The sequence below is a fragment of the Vitis riparia genome, chromosome 10 (assembly GCF_004353265.1).
Source record: "Vitis riparia cultivar Riparia Gloire de Montpellier isolate 1030 chromosome 10, EGFV_Vit.rip_1.0, whole genome shotgun sequence".
In the NCBI taxonomy this organism is placed as follows: domain Eukaryota; kingdom Viridiplantae; phylum Streptophyta; class Magnoliopsida; order Vitales; family Vitaceae; genus Vitis; species Vitis riparia.
This window is the reverse complement of record NC_048440.1, coordinates 20,284,493-20,297,136: the sequence shown is the minus strand read 5'-3', so window position 1 is coordinate 20,297,136 and position 12,644 is coordinate 20,284,493. Positions and strand designations below refer to the sequence as shown.

At 36.8% G+C, this 12,644-nt stretch overlaps 2 protein-coding genes across 2 annotated transcripts; one reads left to right on the top strand and one right to left on the bottom strand.

The window, feature by feature from the left end:
• Positions 1–232: 232 nt before the first annotated feature.
• LOC117923563 (putative receptor-like protein kinase At4g00960) lies at positions 233–3,768 on the top strand. The gene is made up of 7 exons (XM_034841907.1): positions 233–1,096; positions 1,358–1,477; positions 1,985–2,106; positions 2,218–2,428; positions 2,637–2,874; positions 3,025–3,175; positions 3,302–3,768. Exons 1-7 carry the CDS (start codon positions 277–279, stop codon positions 3,638–3,640), a joined length of 2,001 nt encoding a protein of 666 aa, XP_034697798.1. The 5' UTR covers positions 233–276; the 3' UTR covers positions 3,641–3,768.
• Positions 3,769–3,937: 169 nt separating this feature from the next.
• Positions 3,938–12,401, bottom strand: LOC117923200 (cysteine-rich receptor-like protein kinase 29). The gene is made up of 8 exons (XM_034841429.1): positions 11,600–12,401; positions 7,790–7,909; positions 7,568–7,689; positions 7,276–7,486; positions 6,710–6,947; positions 6,303–6,450; positions 5,898–6,210; positions 3,938–4,188 (listed from the first exon to the last, which is right to left on the bottom strand). The coding sequence occupies exons 1-8, from the start codon at positions 12,399–12,401 to the stop codon at positions 3,938–3,940; spliced, it is 2,205 nt and encodes a 734-aa protein (XP_034697320.1).
• Positions 12,402–12,644: the final 243 nt, after the last annotated feature.

Sequence of the window (12,644 nt, the reverse complement as noted above, 5' to 3'; positions counted from 1 at the left end):
ACAAGAAAGGAGTGATTTTACCACGATGCTTATTTATATATATATTTATTATTTTTAAATTAAATATTTATTTGCTTTACAAATGGCTTGAGCAGCCTCATTCAGCCATAATTTAATAAGATCCCTGTACATGAAGACAGATATATAAAAGTAATGTGAATTGCAGACGCTAATATTAAGCAACCGGAAGAAAGTTGACATCCAATCCCTTCCCCATCAGCCAAATCTATCTAAACCTCTGCCTCAATTGCATAGGCAGTAGGGCTGCCTGAGACAATGGCAATGGGCTATTTGAAATTGCATTTTTTCATTTCATCATTTCTGATCATCCACCTCACTGTTGCTCAGCATCCAAATTTCGTAACGGAAATCTGCATTCCAGAGGGAGGTAACTACACAAACAACAGTAGCTACAAGGCAAGCCTCGATACCCTCCTCTCCTCCTTCTCCAACACCACAGTTGACTACGGGTTTTACAATTCCTCCGCTGGCGAAGTGAAAGCAATTGCACTCTGTAGAGGCGATCTCACGCCCGATACATGCCGTAGCTGTGTGAACACCTCTAGCCATGAAATCAGACGGCTTTGTCCTAACTACAAGGAAGCGATAATTCATTACGATGCTTGTATGTTACGTTACTCTAACCGCTCCATATTCAGTGAGGGGGAATATTTTCCTCTAGCTATTGGTATAAACCCAAAAAATTTCTCAGATGTGGAGCAGGCCATTCCGGCGCTGCAAAAATTGTTGCGCGACCTAAAATATGAAGCTGCTTCAGGCGGGCCTCTTCGCAAGTATGCAACAGGAGAAGCAATGCTTGAGTCTGAAACCATATATGCACTTGTCCAGTGCACGCCTAATTTAGAAAGCAACCAATGCACAGATTGTTTGGACACTATTAATGAATCTGTTCCAACCACACTTGCCGAGGGGAAAAGTGGATTAAGAGCTTTGGGGCCTAGCTGTAACTTTAGGTATGAGACGTACAGTTTCTATCAACCTCCGCCTGATGCACCATCACCATCACCATCTTCATCTCCATCCCCTACAGTTAATCTTCCTCATCCCCCACCATCCATTGGCACAACTGGAAACGGTATGAACTCAACCTCCATGCTGTAAAATTGAAGTTTTCACATAGTACTTGATCCTCCTTCAAAACGCTCTACTCTTCACAATCTTCAAACAATATTAGATTAAGAAAAAAGGAGATTTGACTGAATCGGATTGGAGACAAAAATATGCTTCAGAACAAAATAGTTACGGAGGCAAATTTCAATGATGCCAACTCTCATGAAGCAATTCCAAAGTTTAACGTTCGGCTAATTGAATCAGAGCACATTTCTGGTTTTTGCAGGAAAGGATAATACAAGGAGAACTGCCATCATCATTGTTATCCCAACAGTAATTTCGGTGATGCTTATCATCTGCATCTGCATCTTATTAACAAAGCAAAAGCAGAAGGAGAAGTTTGAAAGTAAGTTACTTTCCATTTTTTGCCATGAAATTAAATGAAGAAAAACTAGTCAAGGCAAGAACCTATACTTTTTCTTTTAGTATACTACTCAATACATAGGATAGATAAGGGGCAATTAAGTCGTCTCTATCTCATGGCATACATATTCTGAAATCATGTGGCTGACAAATTACAATGATGTGCTACCTTGTGTGAAAGCATGGACATGATCCTTTTCCCCTAATAATTATTTTAATTGAAATAAATTAAAAAATGTTAGCTATTTTCATAACTCAAGCTTAGTGGGTCATCATTCCTGGCATTAGTTCAACCATTGCTACTAAGATGTTGGATCGATTGAGCATGAGATTTGTGAGTGGACATATATTAAACCTGTTAAAAGCAAGATTTCATTGGGTTGCCCAAGCAGTGTAACCAAGCACAATTAAATTAAAGCTCCTTGAATGTGTTATCCTGTATAAACATGCATGTACTTCATTCCATTTATCTGTAACTTGTTTTGTGAAGGTGTGGATGAACTCATGAGTGTAGAGTCCTTGGAATTCGACCTTAACTCTATTAGAGTTGCAACCGACAACTTTTCTGATGCTAATAAGCTGGGACAAGGTGGATTTGGTGCTGTTTACAAGGTAGTAAAAACTAGATATATGGAAAAGAAAAATAATATTCTCAATTCCAACTTTGAAATTCCCTTGAGGTGATTTGAGGTGTCTTTTTCATTTATGTTAACCTATCTTCAGGGTAAGCTTCCCAATGGGCAAGATATAGCTGTGAAGAGGTTGGCTAGAGATTTTGGAGAAGGAGAACTACAATTCAAAAATGAGGTCCTATTAGTGGCAAAGCTTCAACACAGGAATTTGGTTAGATTCCTAGGCTTCTGCTTGGAAGGAATTGAAAAACTTCTCATCTATGAGTTTGTGCCTAATGGAAGCCTTGATTACTTAATATTTGGTATGATTTAACTTTTGCCTCGATTATTCTTTATTGTATTTCTAATAATTTTATTTGGCATGCATCATGTCTACAAAAGGTATCCTAATGACCTTTTGAAATTTTATGAAATACATCTTCAATCTCATTGGGACCTTCCTACATGCCAGTTATTCTAATTTTGATAGTTTGTAATTCATCCCAATAACATATATTTTTTAATATGTAGATCCCACCAGACGTTTACAATTGGATTGGGAAATGAGTTACAAAATTATTAAAGGCATTGCTCGAGGACTTCTTTACCTTCATGAAGATTCCAGGCTTCGGGTTATTCATCTTGATCTTAAAGCTAGCAATATTTTATTAGATGCAGAGATGAATCCTAAAATTTCAGATTTTGGCATGGCAAGGTTGCTTTCAGTAGACCAAACTCGAGGAGAGACAAGTAAAATTTTGGGGACCTAGTAAGTAGAAAATCTTGCTAGAGCTAACAATTACTACTAAGTGCATTTTATTTTAGTCCTAGTAAATGTGTCAACATATCCCATAAATTACAACAGTAATTGGCTAACATTATTGTAAATGAAATTGATCTAATTGATAATAACGTGCAGTGGGTATATGGCTCCAGAGTATGCAATGCGGGGTAACTTCTCAATTAAGTCAGATGTCTACAGTTTTGGAGTGTTGATTTTAGAAATTATTAGTGGTCAAAAGAATAATTGTTTCCGCAATGGAGAGAATGCAGAAGATCTTATAAACTTTGTAAGTATGAATATCTATATTTATATCATTCTTTGTAATGAATAAGACTGGTACGTAAGGCACACAAAACTAAAAGGGTTAAAGAACTTTGTCTTTGACGTTGGATGTGTTATGAAATTTTTGCAGGCATGGAAAAGTTGGAGCGAAGGGACAGTTTCAAATTTGATAGATCCGACATTAAGGTCTGGTTCAAGAAATGAAATTATGAGATGCGTCCATATTGGTTTGCTATGTGTTCAAGAAAATCTAGCTGACAGACCAACTATGGCTTCAGTTGTTGCTATGTTTAGTAACAACTCTGTTACTCTCCCAGCACCTTCCAGACCCACACTTTTTATGCACGATAGCATGGAGCAAGGGATACCATTACCACTGGAGTCTAATTTTGTGGTGACCGAGTCTCCCGAGAATATAGGGCATATGTCCATAAATGAGGTTTCTATCACTGAACTTAGTCCACGTTAGTGCTTTGTGGATTGAGGTTATGCTGAAAACCAAGGGTAAATAGAATGATATCATCTGGTGTAACCTTAGGTTTGGAGGATGTATTAAGTGGGGTTGCAAGTCCAAATATTATGTTTGAGTTGTATTAATTCCTTTATTGTTTTCCATAATTGTCTAGGCGATAGAGTTCCTATTTTGAATGAATGCCCTTGGTTAGCAGCTCATCGATTGAGAGCCCTAACTAAGAAGCTTCCCTAGTATATGTCTTGCCAAATTCCAACTTAAAATGATGAAGTTAGAAGTGTGGTTTTATGGAAATTATAGCTCACTAGCATATTGTGGAGAGTAAGAGTCATTCACCAAAGCAGGACAACGACGAGCAACGAGAACAGCAGCGAGATCATCTGAGAGCATGGAAGTGCTGCTATGTGGCCTATCAGGTGCAAGGGCTGGCTGGACATGTCCACTTACTCTGGGGCTTATGCGGCCACCTCCAGTATCTGGTTTTGACAGTTCCGGGTTTTTGACATTGCTGACGAGTGGAGATTCTTCTTGGCTTTTTCTTGAACCTCAAGAAAATTTTCCAGAAAATTTTGAATTCATGATACCAAATAAATACAGAAAAAAAATTGAGGATCCAAAACCCTCAATTCAAAAAGAGAACTAAGAATGGTTCCTTGAAATTGAAAACAGATGCTGGTTTCTTTTTCTTTAAAGCCAACAAAATTTATCCATCTACTCTATACATTTGAAATATAATTATTAGTTCAAAACCTTGTTTTGTTATCATCAAATTGAGATTAATCAAACCTTGGTTCACACTTTTATTCCAAAAATAAAAGAACATATTACTCTCCAAAACACTCATTGCAACATGAGCTAGCTTGGGTAGGGTTGGGATGCATAACAATTTTTGGTTCCTTCAAGGGATTGCTCACCTTCATCTTTTACTTTCTCTAAAATAGCTTGACATGCTAGCCGTTAACCTTGAACAAATTTTCATTTTTTGGGTTTTAATCAATAGCTCAACAAACTCAATAACCCTATATGGATAAATTTGGTTCACCATAGATGCTTCAATCTACCTTGACCACAACTTACCCTAATGCAAATGAAGCTAGAATTCCTTCCTTAAGATTTGATTATCATGCTAATTTTGCTTTCTTTTCCTTGTAGATGTTTAGTAAGCATTATTTCACAATTCATCAAAGTCATTCACATGAAGTTTATAGAGTGAGACAACTCTATTCGGGGTCAAGGTTTAACTTTTTCAATGCCCAATAAGCAATGTGTTTGATCTTAATGAGGAAGTAACATGGCTTACCATATACAAGTCTAAATGGGGACATTCCTAACATGGTATTGTAGACCATTTGGCAGGCTACTCTACTAAGTTGCCCAATCCTTCCTCTTGGTGTCAACAACCTTGGTCAATATATTCTTAATCTCCCAATTGGTGAACTCAACTTGCTCCCTCATTTAAGGATGGTATAGGGTTGCAACTTATGCTTAATGCCTTATCATCTGATGAGTGATTCAAATAGATTTCTACAAAAATGTGTACTTGCATCATTAATTATGGCATGAGAAAAGCCAAACCTTGCAAATGTGTTCTATCAATGATTTCACTCGCTTAGACAAATTTTCCATCCCTACCAAGATGTACTGTTAGTTGAAAAACGGGAGGAAAGGCTCATAAAATCAATTCTTGAAAGATAAAAAGTTTCTACATTCAAAATGGTTCATAATGGATAATTTCCTGTTTCGATAGGCTCCCTAATGATTGACATTTATTTCATGTCTACAAGAATGAAGAGAATGCCAAAAGTTTAGAATGTATAGTGACTTGGTTGTTGAATCAAAATTTGAGTCTTAATTAGTATGCAATAAAATGCAAGACATGAAAATGATGGCACTTGAATAGAGCGAAACAAATATATGCAAAAAACAAATAGTCCCCATGTCTAGATAATTGACTTTCTATGATTGAGATGTAGGAATTTTAATATTTCACTGCTTATTATATATACTTTAATATTTAAAAAAAATGATAATAAAAATGACGATATTGGGAGAATAGTTTTATATTGAAATCCGATTAAATTCATATTTGATTTTTACTACCAATAAAAAGTTAGCTTTTGTCAACATAATTCGAAGTTATAACTCCAATATATCATTTTACATGGATTTCATGAAATATTAACATAAGTACATTGCCCACAATTAATTATAATAAACAATATACATTCCAAACATTATCGAGGGTATAGCTCACTGATTGAAACTCCATTTGTTGAGAATTGTGTTGAATTTTGCTCAGAATAATTTGACCCAATTATTTGAGAATTATGCTCCTCTTCCTGTGTTGTACTATGCATAAGGAATCCAGGTCGCAAAGGAGTAGGAAGCAAACTATGATTACTATTGAGCATTGAGACAACTAAAGACATTGTTGGTCTATTAGCCACACTCTCCTGAACGCATAGTAACCCAATGTGAAAGCACCTCATTATTTTATTTCTCGAATCAACTTGCAGAGTCGGATCTACTATATCTAAAATTGTTCCTTCCCTCCATTTTCTCCAAGCCTACAAGAAATATCATAATATAAATATTTTGTGATAATAATTTGTTTCTTACACATAGTAGAAGTATAATTTGAATATGCATATATACTTACATAGCCTACAAGGTTATCCAATTCCTCTCCATTTTGAGAAGAAGCCTTCTGACCACTCACTATTTCGAGAACCAATACACCAAAACTATATACATCAGATTTAACTGAGAAATGCCCTCGATACGCATATTCCGGAGCCATATATCCACTGCATATTATAATTTGTTAGACCTAATTTAATTTCAATTACATCGTAGGTCTTTGGGTAAACTTTAATTAGTTATTTGTGTTTCCACACAATGCTGATAGTCTTTATTTCATATATAGTTGATGTTTTCTTATTTTATCAAAATCTTGCTCTATAATTTGGTTTGATCTTGTAGTTTGAAAAATCCTGTACAATGATGTATCTAGAATATAGTAATTAGTGAAGTAATTACTATATTCTAGAATGGTTTAGTACTTACTATGTTCCCGCAATTCTTCGTGTATTAGCTTGAGTTTGATCCAATGCAAACAACTTTGCTAAGCCAAAATCTGAAATTTTAGGGTTCATATCTACATCTAAGAGGATATTGCTAGCTTTGAGATCACGATGAATTATTCGAAGATGAGAATCTTCATGAAGATAAAGAAGTCCACGAGCAATGCCTCTTATGATTGTATAATGCTTTTCCCAATCTAAGCATGTACGGTTTGTCGGGTCTACATGTTCATACGAATGTCAAATAAACTTTGAGCATAAACAGGCACCTAAATATATAGCTGAGCTACTTATAAGCAATCACTACCAAAGCTTCAAATTTTGCTTTATTATATGTGTATTTGGCTACTGATACTTAGACAGTCTATGTGTTAGCTTTTCTCAAATCCACTTTTTCTTTACGTAGAGGGCAGAAAATTAAGAAAGGTAGTAAAGTCTTATTCTCAAATGCAAGGAAATTTACTCCCAAGGCATTATCTATTTTGGTGATAAGATTCTAAGTAAAAATGATAAGAAGTATTTTTACCAAAAAGCAAAAGTGGATCTTACCAAATATGAAGTGATCAAGGCTTGAATTAGGCACAAGCTCATAGATAAGGAGTTTTTCTCCTGCTTCTAGGCAGAAGCCTAAGAGTTTAATCAGATTCCTGTGTTGAAGTTTGGCCAAAAACATAACTTCATTTTTAAATTCTTGATCACCTTGATTAGAACTCATGGATAGCCTCTTCACAGCAATTGCTTGCCCATCAGAAAGTATCCCCTGAATTAACTAAGCTTCGATCAAGATGCTGAACGTTATAAATTTTGTGACTTTTTTTATTATGGTGATTATGTATTTTACCTTGTAAACATCACCAAATCCTCCCCTTCCGAGCTTGTTAGCATCAGAGAAGTTATCTGTTGCAAATTTAATAGTGCTGAGGTTGAATAGTAAAGATTCCACATGAAGGACTTCATCATCATCTTCACAAAAGGAGCTATATTAATGCTAATTTTCATTACAACACCTATAACCTAGACAACATGTTAAATAACTAGAAAAATATGAAGTGTAATGACTTACTTTCTACTTTCCTTCCGTGAGGCCTCCTTAGGATGATCCATATGGGAATGATAAACAACACTAAAACAATAGTAGGAACAATGGTGATAGGGACAACTCTGACCGTGTTGCTGTCTTTTCCTGCACGTCATTAAATCATTAATTCCCAACACCAATTGCTAGCTTGTTGCATCATACAAAAGAGCTTTTGGCTGAGTTAAAACATTTGTTTGGTACTAGAAATAAAAATAATTTAAAATATTTTTTTGACTTCCACGAAGAAAGTCGGCAAGAGTGGTAAGGCCATGCATCCCCCATGTGGCCAAAACATTGTAAGACAAGCGAAATCTTTAAGGCCCCTTCTACTCTGATTGTAGCATTTTAAGGCTGTGCATACTTCCATTAGTTACTAAAAAGTTCATATTCACAGTGAATATTTTTCATTTTGGGGGCAACCGCGTGGTATTTAATTATTAATTTAAGTGTACACCTAAAAAGGAGTGCACTGGACAAGTGCATGTGTGGTCTGGAAGTCATTCACGACAACTTCAGCCGCTCCATAGTTCTGATGAGGGCCACCTGATGCAGCTTCATTTTGTAGGTTGCGCAACAATTTTAACAGCACCTGATTGACCTGGTATCAGAGAAATTTCCAGAACTTCCCTCCACGTGAGGTGGACGAGACTCTCTACTGCCAGAGATGGAGCGGTTGGAGTACCGTAGCATACAAATGTTGCAATATATATTTCCCTCCTTGGAGTTGGGACATTGCTGTCTAAGATAATCGCTAGAGTTTTTCATACAACTACGACATGCATCTGGCACCAGATCTGGTCTACACAACCCAGTTGCGTTCACCGTGTCGGAGTAGTTTCCGGCAGGGTAAAACCCATAGTCAACTAGGGTTCTAGAGAAGGAGGTGAAAAGGCTATTGAGGTTTGCGTGATAGGTACTGTTATTCATGGACTTATTGCCTTCATTTGAAACGCAGTCCAGGTTTAGGACAACTGGCTGCTGGGCAACAATGAGAGGAAGGAGTAGGAGAACGGATGAAGTAAAGAAAAAATTAAGTAAAGAAAAGATTGAGATACGTGGAACCCATTGACGTTCTTTCACCTAGGTCTCTAAAATGGCCAAGTATTATTTTGGGCACTATATATTCTTGACTTGAAACGGCTGTCATTGCTTATACTTTATTAACAGTCAACTTTCTTCGAGATGCCGGAAAAGACAGAAGGATTGAGTAGGTATTGATGGATATCAATATCGTTCACACAGATTTTACCAGTGTAACTGCTGCTGATGTGCTTGAAAATAAGTTGTTACACTTGGATAGATAGGTCAGTTTTTGTTAGGTTGTTAGTCAGACAAATAGTTTAAAAGAATAATAGCAGAAGAAAGATTTGAGAGTTTCAGGAAATTTTCATGGCATCAGAGAGAGCTCAGACTTTTTTTTCCATAATTAGTCTATCATATCCGAAATTTCTTTTCCTCCTTTCTCTTTGACCTGGTTACAGTTTCTCACTCATAAACAGTACTATACACATGGCCACTTCAACCCAGTTCTCTAACCCACACAGTTCTCCAGACATCACTTCTTCTCAATCCTCTGGAATGGTTCAGCCATTGCATATGCTGAATCATCCTTTCCTAATCAAACTGGATAGGAGCAACTACATCCTCTTGGCGAGCACAAATGGAGAATGTGATTTTTGCCAACGGGTTTGAACAACATATGGAAGGACTAAAGATCTGCCCTTCAAAAACAACAGCTACTAGTCAATCAAATCCAGACTTTCTTACCCTTAGTCCTGAAATCATGGGACAAATTATTAGGTATCAAATTTCATATACAGCATGGACTACCCTCGAGAAGATCTTCTCTGCCTCATCAAAAGCACGAGGAATGCAACTTCGACTAGAGTTTCAGGCAACTCAGAAAGGCTCCCTCTCTATGATGGAGTACATACTTAAGTGAAAAATGCTCATTGATAATCTTGCACCAATTCGAAAACCTGTAGCAGAAAAAGACCAAATCATGCAACTTCTTAGAGGACTTGGAGAAGATTATAACTCCATAATTGCTTCTCTTACAGTCTGTGAAGTTGATGTCTCCATTCATTCAGTCCACAACATTTTACTCACCTATGAACAAAGACTATGTTATCAAAATTTAGTAGCAGAAGGAGAAACTATTTCTCCTAATATTGCCATACAAGGACGACACACTTTTGGGTGTGAAGCAGTATCAAACCAAAATACCCAACAAGCATTAGCTCTCCCTGAAAAGGAGGTGTGCTCTGACCAATTGAACTACAATCCCAGGGAAATAAGGTGTATAGCCATAGCCCACATATTCTTATGGATGACTTACGCCTTACCATGGCGTTACTCTACCACTGAGTTAAAAGGGCCTCCGCATTGTTCACAAAATTTTGGGTCGTCTTTTTCATCTCCGATTACTCGATAATTTCCACAAGCACAAATTCCACTTTTTATAGGGCCAAAAATTCTTTCACAAAATAATCCATCTTCTAACACAAGAAAATATTATGATGGTAGACTTAACAATCACTTCAACAACAAGGTTAATTCTTGCCATAATCAAGGAGGGGACGTACAGGTGGCTGTGGGAAAGATCATAGGAACGATAACAATGGCAATGGCACTAGACCTTAGTGTCAACTTTGTGGTAAATTTGGCCATACGGTTGTTACATGCTAACATAGATTTGATATCCATTTTCAAGGTCCTAATACCTTACCCGACAATCCCGTTAATCCTTCACCATGTAATTCTGCAATCAAATACAAGCTACGGTGCCCTCCCCTTCTATAGCAAATAGTGAGTATTGGATTCTTGACATTGGTGCAACACACCATCTATCCCAATCTGCTGATACTTTCTCAGATATTCATCCATATAAGGGGAATGACAAAGTCTATTGATAATGATAAGAAACTATCCATCTTGCATGTTGGGTCTAAATCTTTTAAATCCTCTCTCAAGTCCTTCCGTTTACAATTTTTTTTTCATGTCCCTCATCTTGCTACAATCCTCATCAGTAGATCCAATTTCTGCACGAACAATAATTCATTCTTTGAATTTCATCCTAATTTTTTTCTTGTTAAGGATCAGGATATGAAGAAGGCTCTTCTTCAAGGCAAACTTGAGAAAGGATTATACAAGTTCCATATCAACCACATTGGTTTCAAGCAAACTTGAGATGCCAGTTCCTTGGATTCAAAGCAAACTTGAGAATGGCTTGTATACAAGTTCATGACTTAATAGAACTTAAGACTAAATAATGTTTAATAGTGCACTATTGTACAGAGCATATTTTTGTCTCCAATCTAATTCAGTCAAATATATTCATTTCTTAATCTAATAATATATATGTTTTAAAGATTGTGAAGAAAATATTTTACCTATATTAGCAAAATACTGCCTACTCTAAGACTTTGTTCTAGACGAAATAAAGAAATATTTATCACTTCTATGGCAAAATATATAAGAAAAGAAAAATTAAAAATTAAAAAAATTGAAAAGAAAGAGATGCATTTGAGGGCTTTGCTGTTAATTCCTACACGTAATTGTGTAGACATTTAATTGTTTTTGGCTCACTGTATTTTTTCAGTTGCCCCGAAACCTTGATGATTTGCAATTCATATCATGGCTACCAATTTATTACATGAGCATGCATTCTCCTAGAAGATATACATGCCAAAGTGTAGGTTTTTCCAGTGCTTCATGCTATTTAATCTAAAAGCGTAACAAGTATCCTTTAATCCCTGCAATATTCAAAGCATGCATGGAGGTTGAGTTGCATACCGTTCCCAGTTGTGTCATTGGATGCTGCAGGAGAAGGAGAATCACCCGTTGGAGATGGAAATGATGATGGCGCATCAGGTCGAGACTGATAGAAACGGAACACCTCGTACCTGAAGTTACAGATTGGCCCTATAGCAGTTAGTCCATTTTTCCCTTCAGAAAAATTCTTTGGAATTAATAAATTAAGATCATCCAAACAGTTCGTGCATTGCTGCTTTTGTAAATCAGGAGTGCACTGCACAAGTGCATATATGGTTTCAAAGCCAACCGTTGCTTCTCCCACTGCATACTTTCGAAGAGGACTGCCTGAGGCAGCTTCATCTTTTAGGTTGCCCAACAATTTTAGCAGCACCTGATTGGTCTGGTTCACATCTGAGAAATTTTCAAGTTTGGCTGAAATATAAATTGGAGAAAGTTTGTTGATGCTGAATATGGAGCGGTTAGAATAGCCTAACATACAATTATCGTAGTATATATATGCTTCCTTGTAGTTGGGACAAAGCCCTCTAAGTTCATGACTAGAGGTGTCAATGCATTTACGACATGTATTTGGCGTGAGATCACCTCTACAGAGTGCAATTGCCTTTACTTCGCCAGCAGAGGAATTGTAAAACCCGTAGTCAACTGTGGTGTTAGAGAAGGCGGAGAGGAGGCTGTCCAGGTTTGCCTGGTAGGCACTGTTGTTGGAGTAGTTACCTCTCTCCCGCATGCAGAATTGCCTCAGGAAATTTTGGCCAAGAGCGATAGTGAGAAGGTGCATTTGAATGGATGAAATGAAGACAACCAGTCCCAAACAACCCATTTTCTTCGTTTCAGGCCGCCCTATTGTGAATGCGATTGCATAGAATTTTAGATAAAATCCATATATACCCTAATGCCTATAAATACGCTGATGGGGGAATGGAAGTCAACTTTCTTGGAGGTGCTGTATTATTGTTACATCTGTAATCTATTCAAATTTCGAATGGTTTCGGATCATCCGTCCAGCCCAAAGTCAAAATGCCAAAGTTGCCAAGAAATGCCGAGTCCAGATATAAATATCAAA

What these genes read in the sequence shown, in the direction of transcription:
- LOC117923563 (XM_034841907.1), top strand. Translation starts at nt 277, where the DNA reads ATGGCAATGGGCTATTTGAAATTGCATTTTTTCATTTCATCATTTCTG. An exon ending in CCTTGATTACTTAATATTTG is followed by an intron (nt 2,429 to 2,636) that starts GTATGATTTAAC and finishes TTTAATATGTAG; the next exon opens with ATCCCACCAGACGTTTACAA. An exon ending in CAGAAGATCTTATAAACTTT is followed by an intron (nt 3,176 to 3,301) that starts GTAAGTATGAAT and finishes AAATTTTTGCAG; the next exon opens with GCATGGAAAAGTTGGAGCGA.
- LOC117923200 (XM_034841429.1), bottom strand. Translation starts at nt 12,401, where the DNA reads ATGGGTTGTTTGGGACTGGTTGTCTTCATTTCATCCATTCAAATGCAC. An exon ending in CAATGACACAACTGGGAACG is followed by an intron (nt 7,910 to 11,599) that starts GTATGCAACTCA and finishes AATGACGTGCAG; the next exon opens with GAAAAGACAGCAACACGGTC. An exon ending in TCACGGAAGGAAAGTAGAAA is followed by an intron (nt 7,690 to 7,789) that starts GTAAGTCATTAC and finishes CCTTTTGTGAAG; the next exon opens with ATGATGATGAAGTCCTTCAT.